Genomic DNA, 25,765 nt, shown 5'->3' with positions numbered 1-25,765 from the left:
ACCACTTTTCCATCTGCTTAGTTTCCTACATACCCACTGACAATTTGTCTGCAAAATCTGCTAAAAATTGAATTGTCTTTTCAATATATTCAAATACATCAAGTAAGTTTGTTTTAATTTTTTTTTCTTTCTTTCATTATCTTCCTTCTCCTTTGTTGTTGTTTTGCTTTGTTTGGACAGGGTCTTGCTATGCAGCTCAGACTGAATTAGAACTCCTTATGTAGCCTGGGCTGGCCTTGAACTTGAGATCCTCAGGAGTTCTGGGATTGCAGTAATTTCTTTTTCTCTTTCTCTTCTTTTTCTCCCTCTCTTCCTCCTTCTGTCCTCCCCCTCCACACCCCCACCCCCAGCTTGCTAGGCAGGCACTCTACCACTTGAGTCAGCCCTATTTTGTGTTGGGTATTTTCGAGATAAGGTCTCACAAACTATTTGCCTGGAGCTGGCTTCAAGCCATGATCTTCCCGATTTCTGCCTGAGTAGCTAGGATTACAGATGTGAGCCACCATGCCCAACTAGTAATTCTTAATGATATACTTCCAGTAACCTCCCCACCCCATCATGTTCCAATTTGAACTGTTCTATTTAAATCTATAGACTTGGTGTACGATGATGTTCATGGAGTTTCCCTTTAACTTATCTTGGGATTTTCCTGCCTGTCACCTAAACTGGATACCCTGTTTCTTTATCTCACTTCTTCCTATTTCTTTGTTCTCTTTTTGTGGGGCATTTCCTCCAGTAGCTTTCTAAGAAAGGGGCATTAATTCCCTGCATTACCTTTTCAAAGCTTCATTTCCCAAACTACATCATGGAGATTGGCTCAGCACAGAATGCTAGAGAGGAAATCATGTTTCCTCATTGTCTTCTGGTTTCCAGTTTTGGTGTTAAGAAGCCTGGCATTATTCTGATCTCTAACGTTCATACACACTTGTATATTCCCTTCTGGAAGCTTGTATAATTTTTCTCTTTAGGTGTTCTGAGATTTTACAGTGTTATGCCTTGGGATTGGGTTTTTGTATGAATTAATAATTGCTGAGCCTTTTAAATTTTCAGTTGCACGTCCTTAAGTTCTGGGACATTTTCTGACAATAATCTTCCTATGGTATTTTTCTGTTTTCTTTCTTCTATGCCTATTACTTAAATACTGTCCTTCCAAAAAGAATTCTCTGAGTGTTCTTAGGGAAGAGTAGGGTGGAGCCAAGCACAGGTGGCTCATGCCTGTGATCCTAGCTATTCAGGAGGACTGTGGTTTGAGATCAGCCTGGTCAAAAAAAAAAAAAAAATCAAGACCCTATCTCAAAAATACCCAACACAAAAAGGGTTCATGGAGTGGCTTGAGTGGTAGAGCACCCTCCTACCAAGTGTGAAGCCCTAAATTCAAATCCCAGTACTGCCAGAAGAAAAACAGAAAAAAAGAGTAGGGAAGAGTGGGGGCAAAGGGGGATGCTCCTACCATTCAAGAAGAAATATTTCCCTCAATCCCCTTTTCAGACACACAAAACATTACAAACACACACGTGCTGGAACACTATCCCAACTCCATAGGCAGGGACCACATTCTGAGAAAGATGAGCAAACAATATTCAAACACTACCAACCTGCACACAGAGTCCTGTTAGCTATGATCTCACGATGTTAAAGGTCCCGTCCACATTATGATAAGAACTGTGTACTTCTAGTTATACAGCATACTTATTCTCATCCACCCAGCTGCTACAGTGCTCTACATGACTAGTCATACAGCAGACTCTACATTAGGAGTCTTTAGCTGGTAATCTCTTTGCAACCAATTATAAACCAGAATGAATTTTAAAGATACACAAAACAGACATTTAAAAATGTAGTATTTCAGGGCTGGGTGTGGTGGCTCAGACCTCTAATCCCAGCTACTTGGACAGCTGAGACAGGAGGATCACAGTTTGAGTCCAGCTCTGGTAAAAAGTGAGCCCCTACCTCAAAAAAATAAGCTGAATGTGGTATTGCATGTGCATAATCCCAGCTACCTACCTGGGAGATATGGGTAGGAGGATCACTCAACTCTCCTAGGCTAGTCTGAGGCAAAAAGTCCAAGGCTCTATAAAACACAAACTAAAGCAAAAAAGGGCGGGGGGCATAGTTCAAGTGATAGAGAGCTTGACCCACCAAACAATAAATAAATAAAATTAAAATGTCATGTTCATTTGGTCTTTTACTTTCTATCTGCAACTATAAACGAATAACCAAAAATTCTGTAACTGTACACACCGAAGCCTTCACAGTATAACAAAAACATTCATTATTTTCAATGATTATTTATTTAATAAGACTAAATTCTGGTTCATTTCTAATCTCTCCCATTAGAAATAGTTAATAAGCAGTTGGTAGATTAGTAATGTCAACAATGCCTAGTTCAACCAGAAAACCTAGTTAGACAGTTTCTACTCAAAGCAGTAAATCAGGCTGGTTAAATTCTTTTCCACAATCTTCTTCCACCCAATCGCTCATCTTTTATTTATGTCTCACATAAGACAACTGGACAGTAACCTGCCCCTCAAGCTGATCAGCTTCCTCCTCTCCTGGTTTCTTTCCATCATAATTATACTGAGCTCCCACAAAGTGACAAATATTGTGACTGCACAAAAGTGGAGATTTCATTCTTCTTTAAGCAAAGCATAATCTTAACACTGCTGAAATGGTGCAGCCTGGCTTCAGTTTTTGACAGATGATTTAAGCATCACCCCCATTTATGTAGTACCACACCTCACAAAATGTGGAAACATATGCTCCTCCTTCTCCTGGATAACCTAGATACTAAAAATAACTACTCTACTTCAGAGCATCTTAAAATCTGGATACAATGTTTCTATAATTTTAAAAAGTTTAATTTGCTTTAAATTTTAAGAGTTTAAAACCCTAAAACTCATGCTTGTAACCCTAGCTACTCAGGAGCAGAGATAGGGAGGATCTCAAATAGTTCTCCAGGCTTGAAAATACCCAACACAAAACAGGGCTGACAGAGTGGCTAAAGTGGTAGAGTTCCTATCTAGCAAGCATGAAGCTCTGAGTCCAAGCCCCAGTACTGCAAAAAGAAAAAAACATAATGGTACAAGCTATTATAAGGTGCCTATTACAGAGGTTCTAGTGAACATGATTACCTTATTTAACCCTCAACCCACAAGACAGACTATTATTATTCCCATCATTATGTATAAGAAAAGGGATAGTAAATCTGAGGTCAAATAGTAAATAAATGATGAAGACAGGGCTCAAACCTGACTGACTCCAGAGCTCATAACTGCTAAGCAATATTAAGTGTCTGATCACAAAGCTTGTCCAGGACAGAATATGTGTTACTTACCCTGGAACAGACACAGGGAATGGGTGATGCGGTGTACACAAAATAATAGCTAAGGAATTCAGACTACCCAAAGCAAGCAGCCAGTAGAATAAATAAATGCACATGGTGGGGGCAGTAAAATGTGATAAAAACAGTTGTTGAGGAAGTTATTAAGTAACCACCAACAGGAGGGATGAAACAGAAAAACACTAAACCTTTTAACAAACAGGAATTATTATCTCCAAGAAAGGTAAGAAGGTTACACAGTTGGCAAGTCATAGTGCTCAGACTCAAAAGTCAGACCTAAAGTCCACACAATGATACAAGTGTATTGACAATGCAGACATTATTAGACAATTTTAAAATGTTTTAGGAAATAGCGACTGTGGTAGGGGTGGAGGGGGCGTTTCCAGTGGTATAGTGCTTGGCAAGTGTAGACCCTGAGCCCCAGTTCTGGGGGAAAAAAATTTGAAATAGCAGGAACATAGTATCATAACATAAAATATAATTTTAAACATTTTCTTGCACAACCCTCCATTTAATATATTAAGTTTTACTGTACTTTCTGACTTGTAGTCTTCCAGCCTCTACTAAAACACTGCTAAGAGTTCACAATCTTTTAAAACAGCCCACACTGGTAAAAAGCTCTGTAAGTCAAAATTTTCCTTTAAGTTGCACCCACAGTATACCAGTCTAGTCTATTCTTTTTTTGGGGGTAGGGGGGATGGGGGTTGGGTTTTGAACTCAGGCCTTTGTGCCTTACAAAGCAGACACTCTATCCCTTGAGCCACAAATCCAGTCCATTTTGCTCTGATTATTTTGGAGATGGGGGTCTCAAGAACTATTTACTTGGGCTGACCTAGAACTGCACACCCCTCCCATCTCAGTCTTCCAGGTAGCTAGGATTACAGGTGTAAGCCCCTAGAGCCCAGCTCTAGTCGATTCTTAAATGTACTAAGAGGGCTCTTTTCCTTCAAGTAGCTAGACCCATCCAAATCTTGATCATCATCCTGAGTGCTCCTTAGTCTGTAGTACTCAGGGGCCAATGAAATAATCCAAACATCATTTGAGTAGTCCTGGATACACAGCAGCATTACTTATTACTCCTCCTATGAACCTGATGTTTTTTACCAATCAATCTAATAAGACATCCACAGTTTTAGGTTTATTTATTTTATTTGGAAAGGGGAGGGTGTGGTGTGTATTATGCTTTTTTTTTTTTAATGGTACTGGGGTTTGAACTCAGGGCCTTGCACTTGCTAGGCAGGCACACTACCACTTAAGCTAGATCCCCAGCCCCAAATAGTATTCATTCATTCAGCAGTGCTTAGGTTTAAATTCTGGGCCTCTTGCTTGTTAGGCAGGTGCACTAACACTTGAGCCAAGCCCCCAGCTGTGTGTGTAACCCCTGTTTTAGCAGGGAGGGGCTTATAACATGTGTTAAACTTTATGTTAACTAAAACTTCTATTCAATACTTACTACATGAAGTACTTAATAGCCACCTCATCTTCTAATACATTTTTCTTTTAAAGGCAGACTTTAGTGCTACTAAACTTCATTTTCCTCCATTTATCACTCTGACCTTTCAAAACCCTTTTGAAAAAAACGTGCCCTCTAGCTCTCTACTGTGTACGTATCACACAATGTGGTCCTCCCACAGACTACATCTTTCAAGGACATGCATTTATCTCTACGTCCTCCATACTAAGAATATTTCGTGACATTTAGTAACTTAAGTCTCCAAGAGATGAAGACAATTAACTAATTTCTCTTGATTCTGTCATCTAACACATACTTCCCAGTTTTGTGTCACCACCAAAATCTGAGTTTTAAGGATGGGGGTATGGCTCATATGACAGAATACCTGCATAGCAAACAAGAAACCCTGAACTCAAACCCAGGTACCTCAAAATTTGAGTTTTGCTTCATTACTATTTGCTCAAGTCATCCTTTAAAATGTGGGACCTAACAGAGTGATAACCATACAGTCCTCTGGCAATAGTACTTCCCAAGAGCTTCTCCTCAGAGCAAAAATAAAGCTCAAGGTTACAAGGACTTGTGATTCAGCTGACTATCCCTATACCCTACCAGGATTCCCTACTCTTAAAGTCATTACTCAATGAACATTGCCCAGAAAGCTCAAGAAAATTTATTAAAGTAATGTTTCAATTCAGATGCATAAATTTCAGAGAAATGCTAATTTTTAAAAAGATGTACACAGGGTTGGGATGTGACTCAGTGGTAAAGGGCATGTTTACCATGTGTGAGGCCCTAGGTTGGGTCCCCAACACCACACAGACACAAACCCCAACAAAAATGATGTACATCAATGTTTACAAGCTCTGGGGATAATTCCTCACAAACTACACAAATATTTTTTAAAAATAGGTCACAGGAAAAAGTTAATCTACAATTGACAGCTACCTATTTTTTTTAAATCCCGTCAGAAATTCAATGCATAACTCCCCTTCCTTTTCTACACAGAATGAAACACTTTCATTTGATTATTAGCTATAGAGGAGAACCAATTTCACAACAAAAGCATCCTTCCTCTACTAAAGTAAAATTGCTAACCTACCACATAACTTAGATCATTATCTTCACAACAGTTCATTATGATTAGTATTTACATGCAAAACTACTTATGGTTGTGAAAGCAAGTTTAAGAAAATGGTCTTAGTCTCTTTTCAGAAATTCCATTAATGTAGATAAAATTACATTTCAAAGTGATGTCCATGAAAACATATTATATAAATCATGGAAGGGAAGGATGCTAGTCTACCCACAAAAGTCTGTGGCCAAAAGCCATATACGCCTTTTAGCATCCATTCTAATATATCCAGAACATTGACCAAACAAAAAGAAAAGCAAGGATGGGCATGGTGGTTCATATCTGTAATCCCAATTATTTGTCAAGTGGAGATCGAAAGTATCAGAAAGATTGAGGCCAACCAGGCAAAAAGTTCATGGGCTCCATCTCAACGAACATGCAGGGCACGGCAGCACGCACCTGGGGTCCCAGAAACATAAAGGCTGCTGGTAAGTGGATCAAGATTCACGTAGGCCCCAGGCAAAAAACTTGAGACCCTATCTAAAAAATAACCTAAAAAGAAAGAAAACCAAACAACCAGAAATCAAAGAACACTCAAGCTACAGAATAATTTAAAAAAACAAAAAAGCACAAATACAGAAAAAAATGTTTAACTGTTATGTCTAAAGGACAACTCATAAATTAGCCAACAAAAGAAAGAAATGATCTATGGTTATAGTAAAAGAAAAAACTTTTATCTTTTGTTGTCATTAGAAAGTGAAATAAGGGCTGGTAGAGTGGCTCAAGTAGTAGAATGCATGCTTAGCAAGTGAGTTCAAATCCCAGTACCACCAGAAAAAAAAGAAAAGAAAGTGAATTAAGACTGGAGGTGTGGCTCAAGTATAAAGCACATGTTTTGCAAGCAAGAAGTCCTGAATTCACAACCCAGTCCCACCAAAAAATAAAAGTGAAATAAATGTCAGTATTATAACCAATCAAAACAAGCAATGGTGGGAAACTTGTTCTTTTTTTGCTTCTCTTGTTTTTGAGACAAGGTCTCACAATGTAGCCTAGGCTGGCCTGGAACTTACGGTGCTCCTGGCTCTACCTCCAGAGTGCTGGGATTACAGACATGCATCACCACATCAGGCTTCAAGGTTGTGTTTTCAAATTTTAAAGTTTTCTTATTTTAATATGAGTGACCTACACGTCACCAACCAAAATTCCAAAATAAAATTTATGGGCTGGAGATATAGATCAAGAGTAGTACACTTGTCTAGCATGTGTAAGACCCTGGGTTCAATGGGGGATGGAGGAATTTTAACGAAGAAGATCCATCTGGGTTTCAAATTAAGAATAAAAGTAAATGATAGAATACTATAAATTAGCATTTTTCAAACTGAGTTGATAGTGGTAATAGGCATCTAGAGAAATAGACTATGGCAAAACAAGTTCAGAAAATTCAACATTCAATGGTTCCTAATCATGCCTTCCCTTCTCAAATATATTAACACATTAAAGACTCCAAGAAATCCAGCAGAAAGAAATGTTTTGCTAATCTAACGTTGTACAAATGTACTTGGTCACAAAATTATTTTTTCATTATCAATGTTCACTCTACTATCATCTCATGTCTTAGCACTTCATAAAATAATTTTCAGGCAGATATAGTGGTGTACACCTGTAATCCCAGCAATCAGAAGCCCGAGGCAGGAGGATTTCAAGTTCAATTCCAGCATGGGCTACATAGGGACACACTGTCTCAAAAAAATGATACAATCTTCAATTTTCCAGAAGCTCCATTCTATGCCTGTTTTATTTAAGGAATCCCCATTCTACTCCTAAATGTACCCATTTAGATGATAAATCATATAGACATTTTAGAACTACTATGAGGGTGACAAAACACATAGTATAAAACGTGAATTATCATTACCAAATCTCAAGATGTCATGGCCATATTACTGCAGCCAGTAAAAATGCTATGTAGCTGATGATTAACCTCAATACCTCCTCTCAATTTCTGGAAGGATTCTCCGCTAGCGATCTAGTTTGTTACATAGTGCTGGAGATGGAACACAGGGCATGTGAGGCAAGTGCTCTACCACTGAGCTATAATCTCGATCCTTCAACTACGAATCTTATATGCATTTCCAAAATACTCAGATTACTGAACTACTCCAGACTACCCAAGCTCACAAGCCAAACAGATTTAGACAGAGAAGGATCCATATACTTGCATAATTTAAAAGAAGCCATTATATATAAGTGTAAGGAAAGGAGAACTCTTGAAAATACCAACATCTCACAGACGATGTCTAAAAAGCTTTTTAAAAACTTATTCCAGACCTGATCTGTGAGAGTTCCCCTGAATTCTTGACCTCACTTTCATGCAAACCAGTCTTCCTAGGTGAACTCATTCCTTTACATGACTTCAAAATACCATCTCTAATCATAATTTCCAAAGCTTTATTTTCCAGCCCAGCTTTTGTGTCTTGAACTTCAAATACATATCTATTAAACACCTCTGCTTTATGTTCCAGAGTACTCGATGCAATATGTCCAAACTTAATACATCAACTTTCTCTCAACCCTTCCATTCACCTAACCCATTTTCCAAGCCAGAACCCCCTCCCTCACTGCCATATTCATTTACCAAGTGCTGTCAATTCTACCACTTAAAGTGTCCAAATCCCTTGAATTACATTATCGTCATCTCTTCTCCCAGACGTCTTTAAGGATTTTTTCAGCTCCAATAATATCCTCTCCAAATCATTTTCCTCCATTGTCAGTGATTTTCCCAACATACAAGTCTCATCATGCTTAAGCTGTTCAGTGGCCACTACTGCCCACTACTTCTGGCCCTGAGGAAACCCACTGTGACACTGCCACCTTTCCCTTAACCAGTAACCCACCCTCCAGGACTTTTTCCTCTCTCCGTTCCTTTTACTAGCAAACTCCGCTCATTCCATTTTCAACTTACATCTTATCACCTTTGAAATACTTGCCTCTGGCCACCCAACATTAGCAAATGTACCTTCCTACCTCTCCCTATACAACTCCTATGTGAAATCAGAGAAGCCTGTGCATTCTCAATCAAACTACATAGACTGCATCTTGTTCACTGCCAATAACATGAGTAATCACAGTCTGGTACCTACCTTCATTATTATGAAACCATACTGGTAGTGCAAACCTGTAAGAAATACATGTTAACTGCCACAAATAAGATCAATATAAAAATATACCCAGTGCCTATTAAATAAACTAGCATCCAATCTTGGTACCTGGTACCCAAACAATAATTTTTTTAGTCTGGAAGACTAAGTTAAAAAAATTTGTACAGGGCTGGGTTTGTGGCTCAAGTGGAAGAGCACTTGCCTCACAAGCACAAGGCCCTAAGTTCAAACCACAGTACCATCACCAAAAAAGAAAAAGGGGTCCATGGTATAAATAGTTTTTAAAAAGAGGGAGTTAAGACTAAAGTGCAATATATTTACAAGTAAAATACCAAAGCAAAACCCCACTGAACAATGAACACTTAAACAATGAAGGACAGGAATGTAGAATAGGTCATTTGTGTGAAGGGGAGGGCACTATCAGGAGCCAGGAGGGTAGTAAATGAAGAGGGTAAAGGAGGATGAATATGGTCTATGTATTTTCTACACAAGTATGAATACGGAACATTGAAACCTGTCAAACTCATTTAAGAAGGGGGAGAGAGAAGAATAATGGGGGAAGCAGATGAACCAAATGCGGTACACATGTGACAAAGTCACAACAAAACCCCCTGTACAATTATCATATGCTAATAAAAACGCTTTAACAATTGCTTTTTTCTTCTCTTTTTGGTGGCACTGGGGTTTGAACTCAGGGCCTCACGTTTGCTTAGGCAGGCGCTTTTAGCACTTGAGCCACTCTTGAGCCACAATTTTTTCTTTTAAAGTTTGTCCAAAGATCAAGAAATTAAGGCAGGTACCATGGTTCATGCCTGTAATCCCAGTTATCCTGGAGGTGGAGATTGGGAGGATCAAGGCTCTAAGCTAGCCTGGACAAAAAGTCAGTGAGACCCCATCTCAACAAATATGTTAGGTATCATGGCTCATAACTGTGGTCCTGATTACGCAGCAGGCCACAGATAGGAGGACCACAATCTGAGGCTAGCCTCAAGCTAACTAAAGCAATGGGCTGAGCATGTGGTTCAAGTGTAGAGCACCTGCCCAGGAACTGTGAAGCCCTTGAGGTTCAACACCTCCCCCACTCCACACCTTAAAAAAAAAAAAAAAAAGGGAAGTTACAAAAACACTTTAAATTGTAGGAACCAGGGTCAGGAAAGAGATAGACATACAATTAAAAATCAATTTACTGAAGAATAAATAAGATGAAAGGGAAAATGAAGGCATAAGAGACCAATTTATAACATGCTGCATTGACACCAACACAGAGCTGATCTCAAACAGCCTAGGTGGGAAGAAAAGGGAGGCACAGCATTGAGAAAAACTCGACGGGACTGGAATAGAGAAGTTTGTAGTTCAGGTGGTTCAGAAGTAGGAAAGCCTCCCTGAATACACAAACCAGGTCAGGTCTTCCTACTCCCTGTTCCTATGGAATTGTCTTTTACTTTAAAGCACTTAGCATAGTTTCAGACTCTCACAGGTTTTTGTTGTTTTATCTGTTTATCTTACATAGCCCAACCTGGTCTTGGACTCCTAAGTTCAAATGATTCTCCTGCCTCAGCATCTTGAGTGCTGGGATTACAGACGTGCACCACTGCATCCATATTCTCAAAGTTTCAATAAACAAAGTTCTGATACCAATCTGACGCCAACTTCCTGAGCCCTCATGGTTCTCTATACACATCTGTGCACAGGATCTACTATGTGCTCCATACATACCTCCTCTATGCTCCCTCTGTTGAAAACACCTTCCTGGTGATCACCAAGTTTCATGTCTTCACTCTCAAGGCTCATTTTAAAATAAGCTTTGCCAGAAGGGACCGCTTTTCTTCTGAGTACACTGCTAGTCATTTACATTTACAAGGCTATTGTTTATTCGGCTATTATAAATGTTTATACATTTCTCTGCTCCACAAGAATGAGGTCAGCTCCCTAAGGTTAGCCATGGGTTAGAGGGAAGGAAGGGAAGGACAGATGGGCTGAAGCACAGGAAATTAATTCTAGCACAAGAACAGCAGAAGAAAAAGCAGCAGGAGCTCAATGAAAGAAGGCGTAAGAGCCAGGCTCACTGATGTGAACCTGTAGCACCAGCACACAGGAAGCCAAGGATGCATAGTGAGACCCTGTCTCAAAAGGAAAAAAAAAAGAAGTCTAAGAAAAGTCCAGTCCCTCTCCCAAAGGATGATGATTTTCCACTTTCTTCCTCCTCCTCCTCTTCTTCTTTTGTAGCACTGGGGTTTGAACTCAGGGCTTCCCATTTGCTAGGCAGGTGTTCTACCACTTGAGCCATGCCTCTGGCCCTCCCAAAGGAGTCTTATACCAGGCTCTACAGACTCCAACAGTTGTCTTCTCTCCTAATACCCATAACTCCTTATCAGTGGTAACATCTATAGAAAAATGCTATCCAAAAGAAATACAAGCTGCAAGTATGAGCCACATATGTAATTTTAAATTTTCTACTTGTCACACTTTAAAACTAAAAAGGGCTGGAGGTGTAACTCAGTGGTAGAGTGCTTGCCTAGCATGCTCAAGGCCCTTGGTTCAATTCCCAGCACCAAAAAAAAAAAGCAGATAAAATTAATTTTAGTAATATGTTTTACTGAAGTACCCAGTAAACCTGAAATATGAGCATTTCAATATCTGATCAACATAAAACAATTATTTGTCTGGGTTTTTTTGGGGGAGGGCAGTTACTGGTGTTGAAACTTAGGGCCTCCCTCTTGTTAGTCAGGTGCTCTACCCACTTAAGTCACACTTCCCCAACGTAGTCGTAGTTACATTTCGGGTAGGTCTCACGCTTTTGCCAGGGGCCAGCCTCGGACTTTGATGCTCCTTACATATGCCTTCTGTGTAGCTGGAATTACAGTTGCTCACCACCACGCCCAGCTTATTGATCAGGATTCGCTTGGCTAACTTGTTGCCTGGGCTAGTCTCAAAGCATGAGCCTTCAGAGTAGCTGGCCATAAAACAACTATTAATGAGATATTTTTCCTTTCTTTTTTTCATATTGTGTCTTCAAAATCCAGTGTATAGTTTATTCTTCAGCAAATTTCAATTAGGAGTAGCCACATTTCAAATGCCCAAAAAGCCATATGATTAGTGACTACAAGATTGGACACTGCAACTCTAGGATGTCCCAGTCATTGAGTGAAGGTTTCAGCACCTTCCTCTGTCATCCAGACCCCAACTCAACTCCTCATCACTACCCTTCATTCTCAGCTACCCAAACCATGGCCACTTCTGGGACCCTTCCCCCAGAACCCGCACCTCCTCCACAATCAGTTATTCAAACATGCCATTTCCAACTATAATCTCCTGTCCTCACTTGCTTCAAAGTAACACCTGAACTTCAGAAAAACCTACGTCAATGTTATCACTCTCTCCATCACCAGCTTCAGGTTCAAGTTTAGCAAGATTCCAAAGTAGATCACACAAAAAAAAAATTCCTTTGCAAAATTCTCTTGTCCCGCTATGCCTGGCATATTCAACTGGTACCTACTTTGCAGGAGAATAGCATGCCTGCACTCAGGAGAGCAGATATTACTACGTGTCCATAATCATTGATTTCAATGGGCACAAGCATCCCACTAAATTTTCCAGGCAGCTAATCATCAAACTCCTACAACAGGGCTGGGGGCATGGAGCAAGCTAGAGGTTCAACCCTCAGTACAAAAAAAAAAAACAAGAAATGAGTGCTTTTTAATTCTTTTTGTTGTTGTTGTTGTTGCAGTACTGGGGTTTGAACTCAGGGCCTATACCTTGAGCCACTCCACCAGTTCTTTTTTTGTGTGTTAGTTATTGTTATTGTTGAGGGAGGATCTCAAGAACTATCTGCCCAGGGCTGGTTTCAAACCAAGATCCTCCTAATCTCTGCCTCCTGAGTAACTGGGTTTACAGACATGAGATATTGGCGCCTGGCTTAATTTCTGTCTGTGCTTTTTTAGAGTGATATGTGAAAAACTCTGGTCTCTATTCTTCAAGTGCATTTCCCCCCGGTGTCAAGACCGGAAAAGGAGTATTTCTGCTCCAAAAGTTATTCTAATATGCCATTTCAAAATCACATCTTTATGGTGAAAGACCTTCTAAAGAAAGTTTAGTATTTCACATCTAATTGAATCATACTTAGGGAAAAGAACATGAATTTTACAATTGCTATTAGTCTTTACTCATGAATTCAGGTAGTCCCAGAAATAGCTCAGAATAATGAGGAAGGATGAACAGGTAAAATTAATAACCCTTAAATTCAGACTGCTTTACAAAGTTACTTCTTGGTATTATGTGGCAACTATTATAAAAGTTTGTCTAATCACCTTGCTATGCTCAATGGAAAGAATGTTAGGTAAAACTAATTTGTTATTAGCAGCATTATTTGCATAGAAACAATGTATATGGTAAAGTTATTCAGCTTTAATAATCCAAAAGAAAAGAAAACACAAAATGTGTGAACTGCAGATCAATCTGAGATATTTGCTAAGCACTAAGCTCTGCTAGAGAGGAAATTACTGGCCACAAGTAGCTGGGACATCTTCATGGAGTTTCATTTATCCATCAATTCTCATCCATGATCACAGAAAAAAGCAATCAGGGTTGAAACATAACCTTGAAAAACAAAAAACATACTTCCCATAACATTACTGATTAAAAGTACTTTAAGCACATTCACTCAGGGCAGTGCAAACTATTACTACGAGAAGCAGGATTTAATTCAGCAGCTGCTGCTTAGCACACTTGCCTTGTTAACAGATCGCTGTACTGGAGAGAAAACTAGTTTTTCCTTTTAAATTATAAAAAATACGATGGATGAGAAAATGAAAGGGAGGTACTATTTAAAGTTACAAGGTTTTATACTGTAAGTTGGCTTTAGTTGTTGTTGTTTGTTTTTTTTTTTTTTTTGCAGTACGTTCATCAAATCCAGGACCTCATTTGTGCTAGGCAAACACTGAACCAATGAGCTATATCCCCAACCTGCAAATTTTGTATTTTAAAAAACGTTCAGGTTTCCAAAGTTTCTGCTCTTAGGACTCTTGTATACTCTAGAAAGTGGAAGGTCCCCAAACACCTTTTGACTGAATCTATTGACGGTACTACTAGAACTGGAGGTACAACTCAGTAGTAGACTCCTTACCTACCCTGCAGGACACCCTGGATTTGATCCTCAGCTCTGCCCAAAAGGGAAAGAAGAAGAAAAAAAAAAGACTGCATCATATTAGAAATTAAAGCAAGCCGGGCACCATGGCTCAATCACACCTATAATCCCAGCTACTCAGGAGGCAGGTATCAGGAAGATCAGTTCAAAGCCAAGCCTAGACAAATAGTCTCAAAAATACACAACAAACAGGGATGAGTGTCTCAAGTGGTGGAGCATCTGCCTAGCAAGTATGAAGTCCTAAGTTCAAGCCTCAGTGCTGGAAAATAAGAAATTAAAACAGAAAATTTGGAGACTACTTGTGAAGAGGGTCTCACTATTAGCCCAGTCTGCCATTAAACTTGTGATCCTCCTGACTACAGGGTGCTAGGATTATGGGTGTGTGTCATCATACCTGGCAAAACAGAAAAGAATTTATTGATTTGTCATTTAAAAATAGTAATGCACAAGGGCCTAGGTTAAATCCCCAGCACAAAAATAAATTAATAAATAATAACAAATCCATTACTTCCTAACATTCACTAGACACCATTTTAGGAAAACTAATTTCAAAAACATAAGTGGAAGAATGCCATTGTTTTACATTTTTGCAAATCTCTGTAATGTCTAGCTTAATGAATGGTCTGACTCTCACAGCCACCTCCACATTCAATCTGCTGCATTAGGTCGTTCTGGCTGAAGGGTACGAAGAAAATCCAGTCTCGCTCAGCTATATGGTTGAGAAAAAAATGCAGTATTTTTATTAAAATATTCAATTTTAGCCTTTTCAACTTTTGATGTTCTTTGATCCTTCACCAAAACTCAACAAATGGCAATTTCTTAAAGGCTGCTCCAGTATGGAATCTGAAATCCTATCAAAGAACATTTCCTACTTGTTGAAATTCATTAGTCTAACACCCATTTCCAATGGGTCGTTTTACCAGAGCATGATTTTACAACATCATGCATTGGTTTTGGAAAATATGAGCTCACTAAGTTCCACAGTTGTTCCAAACCATACATTTTGATGCATTTCTCTAATACACCTTCAACATAAAATGTTCATTAATACCACACTGATCTTATAAAAGTCAAGTAAGTACTGGGAAACTGTGTCAAACTTATAGTGGCAAATACAAGTTTCCCAAAATTCTATTTCCACTTGAAAGGTTAAACTTTATCGTTAGCAAGGAATACTGTCATTGTTTTCCTTGCAGTGACTGGCTCACTTTATTTTCAAGAAAATGCATGGTAAACACCCAGTGTCTAACCACACTTTGCCAGCAATTATTTCAAGTAAAAATGGTATTTTATCAAAGAAGCAGCTTGTTGCCAGGTGTGGTGGTGCATACCTCTATAATCCCAGAACTTGTAAGGTGGAGTCAGAAGGATTTCAAGTTCAAGGCAAGCCTGTGTCACACAGTAAGTTCTAGGCCATCCTGGGCTATAAAGGAAGACCCTGCCTCAAAAAAGAAAGAAAGAAAAAAAAAGTTGAGCAAGGTAGGCTTATCACGTCAAATTACTCAGGAGGTCAAGATGGAAAGGATAGTGGTTCCATGCCGGCTTCTATTATCCCAGTGCTAACAAGAAGTGTAATCAAACAGGATGCCGGTGGCTCATGCCTGAATCTGAGCATGAAATCAGGAGAGGCAGAAATCAGGAGGATCAAGGTTTGAAGCCAGTGCAGGCAAAAAGCTCATAATATCCTATACCAAAAAACCCTTCACAAAAAAGGGCTGGTGGAGTGGCTCAAGGTGAAGGCCCTAAGTTCAAACCCCAGTACCCAAAAAAAGCATAAAGCAGGAGGCTGGCCTGGTCAAAAAGCAAGCCCCTATTCTCCAGAAAAACCAAAGATTAGTTTAAGTTTGCAACTCAAACGACTACACAAGTCTTTTCTCTGAGTAAACTGTCAGATTTGGTATGAATAAAAGAATGTCACAGGTACCTTTCACTTTATCACACAACATATTTTACAATTTACTTGAGCTTCATTGCTTCATCAAGGACACTATGTGTAAGTAGCTCTTTTCTTTTTTCTTTGCAATGCCAAGGATGGAAGTAAGGGTCTTGAACACTCTAGGCCAATGCTCTACTACTGAGCTAAATAACCAGTTTTCATTTTTTAATTTTTATTTCTTTAATTCCAAGAATCTGGTGATGGAGATCACAACTACTCATACAATTCTATGCCACCACCTAAATCTGACAGCACCTTTCCATTCCCTTTCTTGGGTAACTTACAGAAGCCTAGAGACCAGAGTGATGACTTTAAAATGAGAAAAACCCACCCCATAAATAGGTTAATTATTATGTGTCAACTAAAAAGAAAAAATAAAATTATAAATAAAATACCCTAGAAATGGAAAGGATTAATAAATATCCTTTGGAGAGATGCTTTGAAATAAAAAAAAAAAAGAAATAACTAAATATTTACTCTGAAATCTTTCTGGTCTTTAAGATTAGACCTGCATGATTTATTTTAAGAAAAAGTTTTAAAATTCAACATAAAGCACAAGATAGCATATTAAGTTCTATTTTAAGCACCATGCAATGAAACTAAAAACAGTCTTGCTCACATTCAGAAACCCAAATACGAAAATGCTTTAGCTATGTGCTGCCACAATCCCAGAAGGAGCCCACATTCCATTTCTCCTCAAGTCAAACAACCCTACCTGCTATGTATATCTATTTTTTTAGTGAAACTCCACCATTAATACAGCAGAGGTTACATACAATATAATATGGTAGTGTTAGGGATACAGTTCATGGTGGAGGTGGAACTCATGCTTAGCAGACACAAGGCATCTGGGTTTCTGGGTTTGATTCCAGGCACACGCACACACACATACAGCCTAGTCTAGCAAAACCAGCAAAACAAGAATTTTTTCTTTCTTTGCCATGTCAGGGATTGAACCCAGGGCTTTGCACATGTTAACCCCCTTAAGAACTTTAAAATGTATCAATAAATTCAAGAAACAGATCTCTACAAACATAGGTATGAAATATTACAGTGTTAAGAAAAATTAAACGATTTCATTTTTGGACAATATATGCTGTTGAGTAAAACAAAGTAAATGACATGATATTATGTATAGTATGATTGTACTTATGTTGTCAGAAAAAATATTTATGTACAGAGTTCCTTTTATGTGTCCAATTTTGTTGTTCTGATATATATATGTATACACACACACACACACACACACACACACAAAACATATTGCAAATATACAGACATACGTATTTAAATGCCCATATAGAGAAAAACTGAAATGGAAGGCCAGACATAAAAGGCCACCTATATGATTCCATTTATATGAACTATCCCAACTAGGGAAGTGTACAGAGACAAAAAAATAGATCAGCAGTTCCCTAGGGCTGGGGGAAGAAGGTGGGGAGATGGTGTAAAAGATGCAGTTTGGTTTTGAGTGAGAAAAATTCTAGAACTGATTGCAGTAATGGCTGTACAACTCTGTGAACACACAAAAACTCATTTAATTGTACACTTTAAATGGAGAAAGTGCATGTGAATTATATCAATAAAGCTGTTATACATCCCCCATTCACTTAAAAAAGGACCAAGCCAGAGAAAGTGCATACCTGTAATCCCAGCACTTGATTGGCTGAGGCAGGAGGAGCTAGGCCAACTTGGGCTGCATAGTGAGACGCTATCTCAAAAAAAAAGAAAAAAAAATCCTTCATAAATTATCCTGGATTTAATGTTATTCAAGTCAATCTACAAAGCAGCTAAAACACAGAAAAAAGATATGATCCTGCCTAAGAACATTTCCAATTTAGGCTGTCATACAGACATGAGCATCAGCCCGGTCCCTGACTGAAATAAATGTTGAACATCATTTGTTCATTTGATAAATACATATTAGCACCTGTTGCACCCAGAGGGTAGGGATGGAAGAGAATGGATTGGTGTAAAAACAGAATACTAACCAACAAAAAGAAGCAAACTAACAACTGTTGGCTTTAAGGAATTTTTCTGTCCAGCTAAGGAGACAAAACATACACACACAAAGTAGACTGGGGTCAAACTACAGAAAAGCTTGAATACCAGACTGAAAGCTAAGACTATTCTGTTTTTGATGGAAAGCCACTGAAAGTTTTTACAGACAGGAATGACAAGATAAAAGAAGTGTTTTGGTGAAATTCACCTGGCAATCAAAAAGGAGAAATTTAAAAGCAGAGAACAGCAGACAAAAAAAGGAAGTAATCAAGTTTTCAAAAGTAGGAATGTTTGAATAGCTTGGTAAGAGTTACTGATATTTCAGATACTAGTTCATGCTCAAAAGGTTTATTTTATTTGCTAATTAAGAAAAAACAGAGAAAAAAGATGGTTTCCTCATTTTGATGAATTTTAGAAGTTCCTGGCAAAGAATAAAGATTTAACAGAAAACTCTGAGGAAAAGGTTCTGAGCAATTATCTTTGCACGTGACAGCACTGAGACCAGTAGAGGAGGGAATCAAGAGTTGGGGGCAGGACTCTAGCAGTAGACTGCCTTGCAGGCTCAAGGCCCTGACTTCAAACCCCAGTACCACCAAAAGAACAAAAACAAAAACAAACAAACAAAAAGCTTGAGGGAATCAAAAGCAACAGGAGTTGTGCAATTTTTAACATAGAAGGGGAACTACAATCATAAACATGTAACAGTAGAAATGGCAAAAGCACAATAGCAATTAGTATTTAAGATGCTCCTTGACTTACAATTATGTCCTAATGAGTCCATCCTAAGGTGGAACTAGTCAGAAATGCACTTACTACACCCAAGCCACCAAACACCATAGCTCAGCAGCACCATACACTGAGGGGCACCAGGTGTCCACCCTTTCTGTCTGTCACGTGGCTGAATGGTCATCAAGGAGCCACAGCCTGCTACCTCTGCCCATGCCAGCACCACATACTGCCAGCCTGGTCTGAAAGGCCAAAATTCAAAGTTTGACTGACTGTCATCACTTTCTCACCATCCTATGTCAAAAATTGTTAAGTCATGGGTATCTGTACTTCTGAAATTGACAGTAAGGGACAACTAAGTACTTTAAAACTTCTCTACTGCCTATTTCAAAAAAATAGACTTGTTAAATAATGCAGATTTAGGTGGAGACCAAATCAAATTTAGAATATGATCAATTTCACACTCTTAATTTCAACTGTTCCCTCCACAGTACAGTACTTTTTCAGATCTTATTCAAACAGTATTCTTGCCGGACACGATGGTAGTAGTGCGCACCTATAATCCCAGCACTCCAAAGGCTGAGCAGGAGGATAATGAGTCTGCGGCCAGGCTGAGCTACATAAAGACCCTGTCTAAAAATAATAAAAGTATTCTTAATTTATATATGCATTTATTAATTGGCTTAACCCATAAAAGTTCCTTCTTAAAATAAGAAAAATGTTTTCACTGCCTATGTAAACCTTTCTATAACAAGCTCCTCAAAACAATGTTACCTACCAATTCAATACCATGGCAACTCTGCCTTGAGATTAAAAAAATGAGAACAAATTCTCACTTCTACTTTCTCTACAATGTTTGGTAGTGGGTTTTTTTGGGGGGAGGGGAGCAAGGGCGGTACTGGGGCTTGAACTCAGGGCCTAACACTTGCTAAGCAGGTGCTCTACCACTTGAGCCACTCCACCAGCCTCTGTCCAATAGTTTTAAAGTGTTAGTTTAAAACTGATAAGCAGAGTGGAGGTGTGATTCAAGCAGTACAGCACCTGCTTTGCAAGTGCGCAGCCCTGAGTTCAAACCCCTGTCCCACCCACCAAAAACAACAAAAAAAACCTGATAAGCATCTAAATAAGGCACAAAATTTTCAATATTTGATTACTATGATTTCCAAAATCAAACATACTTGAAACACATTAAACACACTACTTCATAATCATTTCATATTTTATCAAATGTTCTGATTCATAAGTAACATTTGCTTACATTTTGTAAAATCTATCCTTACCATCATTTAATAATCTGACACATTATAGAAACAGAAACAAAGAAGATGAAACAATGAATAAACCAAGAGTTACTAATTTACTTCACTTAAAATACATGAATTAGAAACCACTTGTATTGTTCTCTAATGCACAAAAAAAGGTCTGTCATATTAATATATTTAGTTAAAATAAAATATTTGCAAATTTCGACATAAAGCTGTTTGTCCAGGCCCTGGGTTCAATACTCAGTATCACCACAAAAAGAAAATGCGCTGGGCACTGGTGGCTCACACCCATAATCCTAGCTACTGAGGAATGCACTTTGAAGCCAGCCGGGGTAAATAGTTCAAGACCTTATCTTTGCAAAAACACCCAACACAAAACAGGCTGGCAGAGTGTGGCTCGAGTGGAAGAGCACCTACCTTGCAAGCATGAAGCCCTGAGTTCAAACCCCAGTACTGCCAAAAAAAAAAAAAAAAAACAAGCAAAAAGCTAATGATAGGGACTTCTTGAGTAAAATACAATGTAAACTAGACTATATTTACTAAGCTGGTAAGATAGCCATGAAAATAACAGGCTACAAATAAAAATATTGTGATCTCTTTTGTGATGAATGTGCATACACGTATAGTCACAGAGAGGAGCCTAAATGGATAAATACCCAGCTGTTAACCATAATACTTCTGAGAGCTGGAATTACAGGTGCTGTTTATTTTTCTGCTTACTTTTCAGTATTCTCTGAAATTTTCCCAAGCAAAATGGTACTTGCAAAAACAAACACGTATGATTCCAGCTAACAAAACTCCAAACTTTTTGCATGAAAGTTTGCAAAAAGCCTAAGAAATATCCAAAATACCATGGCACAGAGCAAAAGGGCAAGTATTAGCAACAACTAAAATTCTTCGTGAGCCAGGCACCCTAGAGGACTCCAGGACTGCCGTGGCACCTTTAAGTAGACCTGCAATAAGAGTTTTGAAACCACAGACTTAGGTTCAAATCCCTGGCACTTTTATTTGTAAGACCTTAAGCTTAGTCACTAACCCTTTACAGTCTTCTTTTATCTATAGAAGAGAGTTATCACTTTTCTACCTGAAAGAACTGTTAGAAAGATCAAGTGAGATCACATGATACGGTATGAACTGAAAAGTACTATATAACTAAAATTATTATTCAAACATTCAAAAAACAAGATGTTTAACGTCAGAACTGATACTTCAGAAAACAGTACAATCGATTCTAGGAAGTAATGAACCACATTTTTGTTTTTAAAGGGTACATTTCATCTTAAGATCCTGACTTGGATTCTTCCTCCCAGTTCCCACTTCAACAACGACGAGCACTTTATGCACTTATCCCTAGTCACCAGCAAGAAAAGGTAAAAATTACACTGAACTCCAAAGCCTCCACAAGAACCCTGGAGCAGCATGTTGATTAACCAGGAGAACCCAAGGTTAATCAGCGTGGACTGTCCACTAGGTACTACTGCAACCAACAGGATCACAAGACACTCTGAAAAGAAGACAATGCAATCACCCAGAAGAAAACACAGGAAAAGAAGGCAACATTTCAAAACTACATGAAGTACTTAAAATCTAAAGTGTTTGAGAAATTGTTTTTAAATACCATTCACAAAAAGAGTGACATAAAACAAAAGCCATCTAGACGTGGTACTTGACAAAAGCAAGTTGTAGAGATTAAAATCAATCCATGAATAAACTGTCAGATTTACTTGCCTCTATCTGAAATAGAAGCAAATTACACCACAAAGATCACAACTAAGTGGTTATTTCTTGAAAATAAATTTGCAGAATATGACAACTGAATTTATTGACAAGCCAATACAGCAGATACTTTGAAAAATATGACTTTTCTTCTGAATGAATTTCATTATTTACTCCACTAAAATGATAATGAACTTCTTCCTTCCACTGTTCCTCCTTTAGAGTTAAAACAGCCATACAGCTTGGTTTAAGTTTTAATGCAAAAAACATTTGTGAAGAAAAAAATAATTTGGAAACCGAGTGTGGTGACACGTGCCTGCAATCCCGGTACTCTGGAGCCTGTGGCAAGGGGATTGCCAGTTCCAGGCCAACCTGGGCTAGCCAGGGAGACCCTGTCTCAATAAAAAGGAAAGAAAAAAGTACTTCAAGGGGAACTACATGAAGCTGTCGGAGTATTAACTCCAAGATCATCTGGCCATCACACCCTCTTGCTTTTTAAGTTCCTAAAGACAATAAAATATTCACCCTCCACATTCTCACAAATGTCATTTACGAGTATTCCCCTAATGAAAAATTAAACTTTTCATAAACAAATGAGCACAGAGAACTCATTTTGATATGTATGACTCACAATCTAATTTTTATTGGCAATATCTTGAATGTTACAGCATGCACTATTCCTACAGAGGATAGAGATCTGTTTTTCCCATCTGATCTTTGCAAAATCACTATAAATGTAAAAGGAGTCATTAAAAGGACCATGAAGAAAATAATTACGAGTACAATCCACAACAAAATAAATGTTGGGCTGTGAACGAGGACAATGAAAAAGTTTTGCAGTTGGAAGTACTGTATTTTCAAAATCTAGGTTTTTCTTAACTCTTACTCTGATATTTCCTACCTTATTAGGATGTATGCTGTTTACCTCCAAAATGGGAGGAAAAAAAATCACACGCAAAAAGCCCCGAGAAAACATTTCCAAAAGGAGTGTCTTCCAAACTTTACTGCACAAAGTTATATATGCACATTCTGAAATAACCATGGTAGGCGTTCCTGAGATCACCTCCCCCTCTCCCCAAAAAAGAAGGCATCTAACCACAGTGAAGTATTAGCAAAAATTTTAACGCAGCTATCACCAGCTAAGTAATTTATCACATCTCCAAAAGTCTCAGGCACACACGATAACATGCCAACACGTCAAAACAGTGTAACTTGAAAAATTATACAACAGGAACACAAAAGTGGAAAACAACTCCTCTGGAAAAGCTCAAGTACATTTTGGAGCGAGGAGAGAGAGAGAGACAATTTTAGAAAAATAATGTTTTCCTCAAGTGTTCGGTGTTTGTGAGATACTGGCTCATTTGTTCAAAGAACTTTACCTGCAAGTCTCACACCAGAGATCTCATCTATCCCCAAAGGCACTTTCTTAAAATGAGAAAGAACAAAGAAGGAAACCTCCCAGCATGTGCTTTCCACACTAGTCTCTTTGGACAGCACCAAGAGTATATTGTTAGAGCACCACAAGCTTTTCGGAGCTCTACTCTATGGTGGATATGTAATAGAACTGATCATTCAAATGGAGTCCTAACAAAATAAATATTACACAGTAAAGAGCACAGTAACACAGTGACTCTATCTTAAGAAACTATAGAAAACAATGTATCTTAGTTGTATACTTTTTAATTATCTCCAAATACTGAAATTCCTGAGGCTTTCTCATTTCGGTCAATGGTTTGAAAGCGTGATGAAAGAAATTACGCATTCCAAGTCTTCTCTGCCTTAAATTAGTAATTAGAATTTTAGAAAGAATGACAGTCAAAGCTCACACCTTAATACACAAAACTTAGACTGGTAACACGCCAGAGTTATTAGGAAAAAGGGGGACTTTTCCACAGAAAAACTCTCCAGAAACAAACCTGCTGTTTGCTTATTCTAGCAGCTGTTTCAATAGGACGGAGAAAGAAATTTAAATAATTTTATTAATTATAAAAAAGAAGGTATAAACCTCCCCAAAGATTTACAACTGAAACCCCAGTCTCTTCTCCGGTCTGACAGGGATGTCAGCTCTCTGGGTTGGGATCTAACCAGCTGTTTGGCTCACACACAGGAAGCCGTAGAGAAGGGGTTACCGCGTACAGAGCCTCGCAGTAATGTGCGTTAGTTAAGAACTGCTTCTCCTAAACCAAAATTATCCAAGCGGAGCCCCATTTGTCACTATCCAATCCTAAGGGCTCCCCCGCCCCCAGCTGCCGTGTGGTGGTACATCTGCTTGGGCAAAGAAGCCATGGCAGGTAAAGACTGGGGTGGAGGGAGGCGGGGAGGGGGCACCCTTTCATCGGATTTCGCGAGGCGTGAGTAATCCGTACAGTTGAGAGGAACGGAGGAGCGTTCTATCTGCCGGGGGTTGGAGTGGGGTGCGGGGGGAGAATGTCGTTCAAATCAACATGGCCAGCAAGATGTCCCCACAAACAAAAGGCAACGGGGGGATATAAACACGAACCATTCACCTCCATCAGCTAGAGCATCGCCATCATGGTGTGTGCAGAGACCCCCAGGCTCCTGTCGCGGTCCACACCGCCGCGCAGGAGGGAGGCGGCAGCACCCCAGCGCCCGCCGCGGCCCCCAAGCCAAACGCGCCGTCTCCGAGGGGCTGCTCCCCGCGGGGTCCCCGAGTCGGGAGGGTCAGCGCAGTCCCGCCTGGGCAGAACCCCCTGCCGCCCCTCGGCGAGCCCCGACGCCGACTCGGGGCTCGCTAAACTTTGCCGGAGCTTCTGCCCGGCCCGGCCCCGCGCTCCCTCCCCGGGCGCCCGGGCCCCCTGACAGGCGGGCGGCGGGCGGCAGGCAGAGCGGAGTCGGGGCGGGGGCGCCGGGAGGGGCGGGGCGGCCGCAGCCAAGTTCCCGGGGGTCGGAGCCGAGCGCTGACAGCAGCCCGGGACGGCAGGGAGGAAGAGGAAGCGGCGGCGGGGCGCTTCCCAATTCCCCCTCGGAGCTCCCTGCCCCCAGCCCGGCTCCCCATGGGGGGCGGGGAGCGGCTGCACGGTGAGGGGCCGGGGCCTCGGGGACAGCGGCGGCCCCCGGCTCCCGACTCGCTCTGGCTTTCCCCCGCCACCCCCGCCAGAGGCGTCCACAACAATAACACGCCGGGGACGACCCGTCAGCGCCCCCGAGGCACCGGGGCCCGCGGCCCGCCGCAGCCAGGCCCCCTCAGCTGCGGCCGGGGACGCCTCTCCTCCCCACAACTCCAGGGCCGGATGGAGCCAGGCCCGAGCGGCCCCCCAGGATCGGACCCATCCCCCCCGGCACCAGCAGCGCCGTCTCCGCGGCCGAATATTAGAAGTGAATTCGAGCTGCGCTTTACCTTTAGTTCCGCACTGTCCGCCATCTTGCGTCTGTCAGCGCAAGCGCAGTGAGCCCCGCCGGGGGGGCGCGCTGGCCCCGCCCCTCCAGCCCGATGACCCCGCCCCTTCCAGCCCCTCCGCCTTCCTGCCCCGCCTCCAGCCCCGCCCCGCTGCAAGCGCTCGCAGCCCCGCCCCAAGCACGCACAGCTGCGAGGCAGGCACGTACCATTTAAATAGTGGCGCCAAGCGGCGAGGTTTGACAGTTACTCCCCCTCGGCCACCGCGTCCCCGCGCTCGCCGGCCAGCGCCTCCGGAGGGGCGGGGACTGAAGGGGGCTGGATCGCCCCGCCCCCCGCGGGCCGCTGGACTCTCCTTCGCGTCACCCCATCACCAGCCACCTGCGCGGCCACCGGCGGGTTGCAAATCATAGCCCGTTCCCTTTAAGGACTGCTTGATGGAGCGTTTCTAGGGTTATTGGCTCAGATCCTCCTCGAGATAACGTGGGGAGGGGGAAGAACGGGGTGCTAGTTCCCAGGATACATATTCCGAAATGAGGGCTCAGAGAGGAAGTGGCTTGTCCAAACAGTTACTGCTTATCAGGGGTGGCCCAGGACGAA

General features: G+C 40.6%; 1 protein-coding gene across 4 annotated transcripts in view; it reads right to left on the bottom strand.

The window, feature by feature from the left end:
- The window catches only part of Pias1 (protein inhibitor of activated STAT 1), a 106,976-nt gene extending 81,732 nt beyond the window's left edge, over positions 1–25,244 (bottom strand). For 2 of the 4 annotated variants that reach the window (XM_020166505.2, XM_074062024.1), the window contains exon 1: positions 25,169–25,244. In XM_020166505.2, the coding sequence (XP_020022094.2) occupies positions 25,169–25,192 (24 nt within the window). In that variant the 5' untranslated portion in view covers positions 25,193–25,244. Of the gene's footprint in view, positions 1–24,310; positions 24,455–25,168 lie in introns of those variants that run through there. The other 2 variants (XM_074062025.1, XM_074062026.1) reach the window with 2 other exon arrangements.
- Between the last annotated feature and the right edge of the window lie 521 nt (positions 25,245–25,765).

This window comes from Castor canadensis, chromosome 19 (assembly GCF_047511655.1).
Source record: "Castor canadensis chromosome 19, mCasCan1.hap1v2, whole genome shotgun sequence".
Lineage (NCBI taxonomy): Eukaryota > Metazoa > Chordata > Mammalia > Rodentia > Castoridae > Castor > Castor canadensis.
Note: the sequence above shows the minus strand (reverse complement) of the source record. Positions and strands in the feature narration are given on the sequence as shown.